The sequence below is a fragment of the Gopherus evgoodei genome, chromosome 21 (assembly GCF_007399415.2).
Source record: "Gopherus evgoodei ecotype Sinaloan lineage chromosome 21, rGopEvg1_v1.p, whole genome shotgun sequence".
NCBI classification, from domain to species: domain Eukaryota; kingdom Metazoa; phylum Chordata; order Testudines; family Testudinidae; genus Gopherus; species Gopherus evgoodei.
In genome coordinates, this window is record NC_044342.1 from 8,098,605 (window position 1) to 8,107,700 (window position 9,096).

A 9,096-nucleotide genomic window follows, 5' to 3' on the forward strand; every position below is an offset into this window, starting at 1 on the left:
TGCTTGAGTGTTCCTTCTATAGCAACAAAGGTTAAAGTCTTGGTCAGGTATTGCATCAGAAACCACAGCAATATGAAAAAAAAAACAAAAAACAAGGAGTCCTTGTGGCACATTAGAGACTAACACATTTATTTGGGCATAAGCTTTTGTGGGCTATAACCCACTTCTGGATATAGCATGGTTTCAGTATAAACCACATATACAATATAGAAAAAATACAAAAAACATAAATGTGTTAGTCTCTAAGATGCCACAAGGTCTCCTAGTTGTTTTTGCTGCTACACGGCTAACCCTATGAGACCTATAGCAACATGTCAACTGAAGTATTGAGAGGGGTCGATGGGGGGAGGTGCACTGGATAGATAGATAGATAGATAGATAGATAGATAGATAGATAGATAGATAGATAGATAGATAGATAGATCTCTTGTCATACCGTGAACACTTAACACAGCATATAAACAAACTAAACTACAATAAATTATTTTAGCACAATAATCTGTCTCAGCAACTGAATCCATATTCTCCCAACATTTGAGTGGAGAAGGGAGACATGACACACTTGATGTGCTCAAATACAGGTTCATGAAGTCATCTGCGCTGTTTACAAACACTGCATATGATACAAGTTCACAATATGATCTTAAACATCATTCATACACCAATAGTCTTATTAATAACCAAGATTCCACTTTGTAAACTAATTTCACAAATTATATCTGTTGCAATATAGGAAGGTTTCAGTTCATATCATGCATACAATATTCAAAAGAAAAAAACATACCATGATAATATATATGTTTAGGTAAAATCAGGATGCAAAAAGTAAGGACTTGATTCCACTTTAACTCATACTAGTGTAAATTGCCGGCAATGGGAATGATTCTCATTCACTGGAATTACACTAGTATAAAACTTGTGTAAAGGAGTGGGGACTACTGCTCTCCAATATGTGTGTGTGTGTGTGTGTGTGTGTGTGTGTGTGTGTGTGTGTGTGTGTGTGTGTGTGTGTGTGTGTTGCTTTTTTATTAGGAATGATATTTGCATGATTGACAAGTCCTTCCTGCTGCATTACTGTTAAGTCTCCATTTACTGTGTTCAAATGTCTCTAGTCTTATTACTAGTTTATTGCTTCTGCTGATTTTCCTCTCACTCTTCCTGGAGTAAATCAGGAGAATCTGCTTTGAAGTCAATGAAGTTACTGAATTGTAAAAATGATGAAAACCAGAAGAGCTTCAGGGCCAACAAAACTAATTAATCATGAGGTCATATTAGAGTCATTTCGAATCATAGAATCATAGAACTGTAGGGTTAGAAGGGTCATTTAGTCTCCCCCTAGGCAAGATACAGGATTTGTTCTGTCTAAACCATCCAAGATAGATGGCTCCAACCTCTTTCTGAAAACCTTCAGTAAAGGCACTTCCATGACCTCTAGGCAAATTAGAGTTTTTGTTTGTTTGTTTTTTAAGTCACCCATTGCATTACATTTCAAATTCAATTGCATACTTTTGAGGGCACAGACTATAAGTAGTCAGTCCTCCACATCTCAGATCAGTGTTGTAATATATCTCCATTAACTTAATCTCAGCTAAAATTAAATACAGAGAAGCTTTCCAGATGTGTGTGAATTTACATCAGATTTCTATCCATCAAACTGAGATCAGCATTTGGTCCTATATTCATAAACAAGTGGTGGAAATGTGTATTCCTGCAAAGAACTTTTAGTCAAATAGCAAAAACAAAATACAGAAACTAAATTTAGCTCAATTTTCCAATAAGCGTAAACGAAGTAGTCATTCAACTGACTGACTTTCACAAGGTCTCTTAGAAACTTTGAAATGCCAGCCTAAAGAAGTCAGAAAACTTCATTTAGAAACATGAATTATAAGAAAGGAAGAAAGCAAGCAAGCAAGAAGAATATTCTCACCTCTCATTCAATCCTTCAGTACAATGGATCAAGCTGTAATTTAAATGCAGAGACTGAATTATGACTCATTCATCTTCATATGTAGCAGTCTTCTGAAGGGAGATCTTGCATCCCTTGTGAATCTGGACAAAAGTTAACTCTCAAACAAGGCCTCAAAGGAGAAGGTAAACGGGAGTCACTTAAATCACTATGAATAAACTTTCCACATTAAGTTGGCAAAATTCCTTTAGATCTTAGGTCCAAATGTCTGTTCTACTGAATTGTCCAGGAGAAAGCATTTTTTTTTCTATCAATGCATTTCTTTCTGACATAGTGCTACCAATAGATATGGATTCCATATTAATCAGTGAAGGTCAGCGGATAAAATCTCAGCATGAAATTCTGGCCCCATTAATGGGAGTCAATAGAAAGGCTGACCTTGGCTTCAGTGGGATCTGGATTTCACAATCAGACTTCTACTTTCAGTAATTCTTAGTCCTGAATCATCTGAGTTCACTCTCTGTGTTAAATGCCTCTACTCTACAAGGAGTAATAGTCTCAAGTTGCAGTGGGGGAGGTTTAGGTTGGATATTAGGAAAAACCTTTTCACTAGGAGAGTGATGGAGCACTGGAATGGGTAACCTAGGGAGATGGTGAAATCGCCTTCCTTAGAGGTTTGTAAGGTCAGGCTTGAAAAAGCCCAGGCTGAAATGATTTAGTTGGGAATTGGTCCTGCTTTGAGCAGGGGATTGGACTAGATGACCTCCTGAGGTCCCTTCCAACCCTAATCTTCTATAATTCTACATCTTCACTAATATAATTATCAAACCAACTTCTGAGAACTTTGAGTAGCATCTTCTCAGTTGGTCCCGTGAATTCGATGGGGCAGCTCTCCATCAGGTGTAAATCAGCATAGCTCCATCACAGTCAATGAGACTGTCATAAACAGATAAGAAAAGTTAATAGCACAGAAGTACTTTATATCTCTTTGCCTGGAAAGGGTTAACAAGTTCAGTAAGCCTGGCTGTCACCTGACCAGAGGACCAATCAGAGGATAGGATACTTTCAAATCTTGAGGGAGGGAAGTTTTTGTGCTGTGCTGTTAGTTTTGGTTGTTGTTCACTCTGGGGGCTCAGAGGGAGCAGATGTGCAACCAGGTTTCTCTCCAGTCTCTCCAATACAGGCTCTTATAAGTTCAGACTAGTGAGTACTAGGTAGATAAAGCGAGTTAGGCTTATGTTTGTTTTCTTTATTTGCAAATGTGCATTTAGTTGGAAGGAGTTCAAATTGGTATTTTGGTGAAAAGATTTTAATTTGTACTTGTATACTTAGGCTGGGAGAGTATTCCCAGTGTCTATAGCTGAAAGACCCTGTACCTATTCCATTTTTTTAAAATTTACTAAGATCATTTTTACGGTTTTTTATTTCTTTAATTAAAAGCTTTTCTTGTTTAAGAACCTAATTGTTTTTTTTATTCTGGTGAGACCCCAGGGGATTGGGTCTGGATTCACCAGGAATTGGTGGGGAGAAAGGAGGAAAGAGGGAGAAAGAGGCTGATTTCTCTCTGTGTCAGGATTACTTTCTCTCAGGAAGAGTCTGGGAGGGGGAAAGAGAAGGAGGGAGGAAGGTGAACTTTCCTCTCTGGTTTTAAGATTCAAGGAGTTTGAATCACAGTGATTTTCCAGGGTAACCCAGGGAGGGGAAGCCTGGGAGAGGCAACAGTGAGGGAAAGGGTTTACTTTCCTTGTGTTAAGATCCAGAGGGTTTGGGTCTTGGGGGTCCCCGGGCAAGGTTTTGTCTGGACCAGAGCGTACCAGGCACTGGAATTCCTGGTTGGTGGCAGCGCTACAGGTCCTAAGCTGGTAATCAAGCTTGGAGGAATTCATGCTGGTTCCCCATCTCTTGGATGCTAAGGTTCACAGTGGGGAATTGTACCATGACAGAGACAAATCCAGAGCTACAGGAAATCAGACTTGTTTCAACAAAGTCAACAGGCCTGTCAACAAGCTCTGTCAATTTTGCTCTGTTTTACAACACTTGAGGATTGAATGGAGCTACACGGGTGTCACTCCACACTATCTCTGAAGGTAGTGCTGTTGATAATACATGAATGAGAGCCAAATCTGAGTCACAGAATAATCCTATGTAGGAAAGAAAACCCATATGGAATTTCAGATGAGAGAGATATTTCAGGGGTTGCAGTTACATAGGGGAAAATCTTTTAAATTATTTAGACCCCATTACCGCCAAGCACTTAAGCACATGCTTGATTCTCATCTTATGAGTCATCTTATTGACTTCAATCAAGTACTCACATTCTTAAAAGAGAAGCAGATAGGCTCTTGGATCACAGCTGCAACTGTGATCCAAAGTTTTGGTGTCACCATACTTATGGAAACTCATTGTGTCAATTAAGCAAAATGGAACTTCCGAAAAAAATTGCTTGGAGTTTCATTTTTTTTTAAATGAAGTCCCCTAACTGTCCCCAGGTCATACTGATTGTTTGTCTTAATGATTGACCTAGTAGTTGTCCCAGCTGATCGACAGAAAAGGTAGTACTGTATAGCATCTGTAAGGGGGATTGCAATAAATTGTGGTATCCTTCAGATTTATTTTGAATAAGTAGAGATTTCCTTTTTATCCTTACTTTATGAAGGATCCATGCATGGCTTATACATCACTACAGAGTCATGGTCTCAGACCTGTCATTATGGATGTAATCAAGGATTATAGATGAATAGATTACGAGGTCAGAAGGGATTCCTGTGATCATCTATTCTGACCTTTTCTATAGCACAGGCCAGAGAACTTCCTTCACTTAATACCTAGAACAGATGTTTTAGACAAAAATATTAAATCTTGAGTTAAAAATTGTCGGTGACGGTGAATCCACCACAATCTTAGGTAAATTGTTCCGATGGTTAATTACTCTTATTGTTTAAAATGTTCACAATCAGAATCTGTTTGTCTTCAACTTCCAGCCAATGGATCACATTGTTACATTCTCTTCTAAACTGAAGAGCCCATTATTAAATATTTATTCCACATGTAGGTGCTTATAGATCATGGGTTCTCAAACTGGGGGTTGGGATCCCTCAGGAGATTATAAATTTATTACATGGTGAGTCGAGAGCTTTCAGCCTGCACCCTAAACCCCAGCATTTATAATGGTCTCAAATATATAAAAATAGTGTTTTTCATTTATTAGAGGGGGTTGCACTCAGAGGCTTGCTTTGCGAAAGGGGTCCCCAGTATAAAAGTTTGAGAACCATTGTTATAGACTGTAATCCAATCACCCTTAATCTTTTATTTGTTAAGAAAAATCAGGGATCAGCAACCTCTGGCATGTGGTTTGCCAGGGTAAGCATCCTGGCTGGCCAGGCCAGGTTGTTTACCTGCCGTGTCCATGGGATTAGCCTACTATGGCTCCCACTGGCCACAGTTCACCGCTCCAGGCCAATGGGGGTGGCAGAAAGCAGCGGCCAGCACATCCCTCGGCCTGTGCCACTTCCTGCAGCCTCCATTGGCCTGGAACAGCGAACCACGGCCAGTGGGAACCACGATCAGCCCAGTCCACCATGGTGTTTACCTCAGCGAGCCACAAGCCAAAGGTTGCCAATCCCTGAGATAGATAAATGGAACTCCTTGAGTCTATCACTACAAGGCATGTTCCCTGATTCTTTAATCATTTTTGTGCCTCTTCTCTGAACCCTCTCCAATGTATCAATATCTTTCATGAATTGTGGGCACCAGAACTGGACATGATATTGCATCAGAAGTTACACCAGTGCAAAATACAGAGGTAAAATAACTTCTCTACAGCTGCTTGAGATCCCCTGATTTATGCATCCAAGTATTACAGTAGTGCTTTTGGTTATACCATCACCCTGCGTGCTCATATTCAGCTGTTTACCAACCAAATCATTTTCAGAGTCATTACTTGCAAGGATATAGTCCCACATCTTGCTAGTATGGCCGACATTCATCATTCCTAATGTGTACATTTACATCTAGCCATATTAAAGATCATATTATTTGCTTGCTCTCAGTTTACCAAGAGATCCAGATCACTCAGTATCAGTGACCCATCCTCTTCATTATTTACCATTCTCCTAAATGTTGTGTCATCTGAAAATCAATGATGATTTTATGGTTTTGTCTAGGTCATTAATAAAAATGAGAAATAGCTTAGGATCAAGACCCCCCTGGGGCCCCTCTAAAAATATACCCATTTGATAATGATTCCCTTTTTATGTTTATATTTTGAGACCTCAGTTAGCCAACTTTTAATCCATTCAATATGTGGCATCATTCTGCCAGGAGGAGTCAGCAACAACAAGGGTCGGGTTCAGTATCCAGGGTCCCTCTCACCAATACAACAGATAACCCCCGCGCGGTAACCAGGGAATATTAAACACCCCTCCTCTGTGTGCCTCTAGCCGCAACACTTCCCCACTCACAAGCGCTGAGTCTGTGTACAGCAGAGAAAACTTTTAATGAAAAGAGGGAAGGAACCTGGCCCCAGTATGGGAAAACCCCACAACCATGATTCGAATATATCTGACCATGAGCAAAACTCCCTCTCCAGGGAACTTTGGGCAGTGTCATTTGCCTCCGTTTCTCATCTTACACTGTGAAAAACCAACAGGCAGAGGTCCCTTTAAGATGCCACTCCTCTCTCCCTCCACTGCCCCCCAATCACAGCTGCTGTGCTTGACCAGCAGAGACCCAGAGTTCAGAGGTGCGTTCACGTAAGTCCACCTCCCAGCTGCGGGAGAGGGGGGAAGAAATGTCCAGCAATGTCTTAGCTGCCACCGCCACTGCACCTGACTCACAACTGATGCTATGCACTCTGCCTCGCTGTCTGCTGCCACCACTGTGTCCTCATTCATTCTGCTGCTGTCTTTCATCATGCCACTGCTCACTTCACTATGCTATCATATGCTCCTTCACCCTTGTCCCTATGCCGTCACCTTTCGCTGACACCTGCCTCTCTACTGTGACCTCTGCAACTTGGTCACTTGGGGTTACACCTAGCTCTCAGTGAGGAAAGCTCACTGTGAGGGCAGGCTGGGCTATCTCTTTGACAGAAATATTGTCCTACAGCAGATCTAAGCACTGAGACCTGATTATCAGTGATTTCAGCTCTTGTGGTCACTTAACAAAACAAATCACTCTCTAGAGAGCCTAATCAACTCTGCCTTTAGACATGGAAGAGGAGGAGATCAAATGGTGCCTATGAATTTTAGGCAGAGCTCACACCACCATGCAGAACCATCTCTCACTCACTTTCTCCACTGAGATCTGGCATCTGAACACCCTGTTTAGTGAGTTCAGGCCAGCTGAGGGTGACCCGCTCAGTCAGGACAAGCTAAGTACACTTCTACTCCTCTTTACTTGTACAATCAGGATAACAACATTTACTGAACCCTGCACTCAAATTTTGTTTTAATTATTAAATCCAATGTTTAAAAAAAAGTATGCAATGCATAGCTTGAGAGAAGACTGTCTGGATATTTGGGTATAGTGCTTAGATTATCCACAAATGTATGTGTATTGAAATCCCCTTAGTTCCATGAAAATTTACACCACCTTTGGACCTGGCCTACAAGGGACAAGGCAGGTGAGAATAGGGTTCACTCTCTGAAAAACTGTTATTTTGTAGTGAATGGAAGGATTTTCTTGATTTCCACTTTGACCTCCTCATTGCACAGACTGTAGATCACAGGGTTCAGGGTGGGAGTGACTAGGGTGTACATTATGGCCACCTTCTTGTTTTTATCCAATGAGTAACTGGAGGTCGGCTGGATGTAGGTGTAGATGGTGGTGGAATAGTACAATGTAAACACAAGCAGGTGGGAGAAGCAGGTGGAGAAGGCTCTCTGCTTCCCTTTGGAGCTCTGGATTTTCAAGATGGTGATGATAATGAAGCTATAGGACATGGTGGTCAGCATGAAGTTCCCCATGACCAGGAAGATGTCAGCCATGAACATCATGATTTCGTTGACATAGGTGGAGCTGCAGGACAGCACCAGTATTGTTGGGAACTCATAGAAGAAATGGGGCAGCACAAGCAATATATTGACAAATGAAGTGATGGTACAGACAGCCCAGACACTGACTGCTAAATTGATACAAATTTCCTTGTTCATGAGTTTTACATAATGCAAAGGGTGGCAAATGGCTACATACTGGTCATATGACATGACAGTGAGCAGCAGAAGCTCCGTCGCCAGTGACGATGTGATGACAATGAACTGGGTGATGCAGCCTCCAAAGGAGATGGTTTTCTTCTCCTGCATCAGGTTTTCCAGCATTTTAGATGCAATAGAGGAAGTGAACAAAATATCAACCAGGGATAAAATGGCGATGTAGAAGTACATGGGAGTGTGGAGAGGTGGGTGGATGACAATAGCCACAATAATCAGGGAATTGCTCATAACAACAGCTGTATAAAGGCATAGGAATAGCCCAAAGAACAGCCCCTGGTGGTGAGGATGGTCAAAGAGCCTCTGCTTGATTAACTGGGTCACTCTGGTGTGGTTACTATGTTCCATTGCTTGAGTGTTCCTTCTATAGCAACAAAGGTTAAAGTTTTGGTCAAGTATTGCATCGGAAACTACAGCAGTAAGGCAACTGAAGCATCTAGATGGACCGATGGGAGAGGGATGTATGGGGATAGAATGAGAGTGAAAGAGAGAGAGAGAGATCTTTCGTGCTGCTCTAGATATTTCACACAATATATAAACAAACTGAGCTACATTAAAATATATTAGCACAATAAAGTGTCCCTGCTACTGAATATATAATCTCCCGACATTTGACTGTGGAAGGGGGGAAATACCCTAGTGTTCTCAAGGACAGGCACATAAAGTCAGTTAGACTATTTACTTAAACTATGAGTGTTAGGTGTCCACAGTATGATCTCAAGACATCATTCTTTCACCAATAGTCTTATTAGTAACCAATATTCCACTTTGAACACTAATACATCCTTTGCGGTCTGGACATTTTCAGTATATATAACATACAATGTATACAATACAAAACTCAACAGAGTTATAAATATATGTAAGTGGAATGAAGATGCACAAAAGGCAGGATTTGATTTCCTTTTAACTCATTCTGGTGTAAATCAGACATAACTCCATTGCAATAATTGAGGATAATTCTCCACTCATTGGAGATGC

At 40.9% G+C, this 9,096-nt stretch overlaps 1 protein-coding gene across 1 annotated transcript; it reads right to left on the minus strand.

Annotated features, from left to right (window-relative positions):
• Positions 1–7,560: 7,560 nt before the first annotated feature.
• LOC115637967 (olfactory receptor 13A1-like) lies at positions 7,561–8,463 on the minus strand. Its single transcript, XM_030539566.1, has one exon. It carries the CDS (start codon positions 8,461–8,463, stop codon positions 7,561–7,563), a length of 903 nt encoding a protein of 300 aa, XP_030395426.1.
• Between the last annotated feature and the right edge of the window lie 633 nt (positions 8,464–9,096).

Bases quoted from the DNA above. Each gene is read 5' to 3' on its own strand.
- LOC115637967 (XM_030539566.1), bottom strand. From the start codon at position 8,463: ATGGAACATAGTAACCACACCAGAGTGACCCAGTTAATCAAGCAGAGG.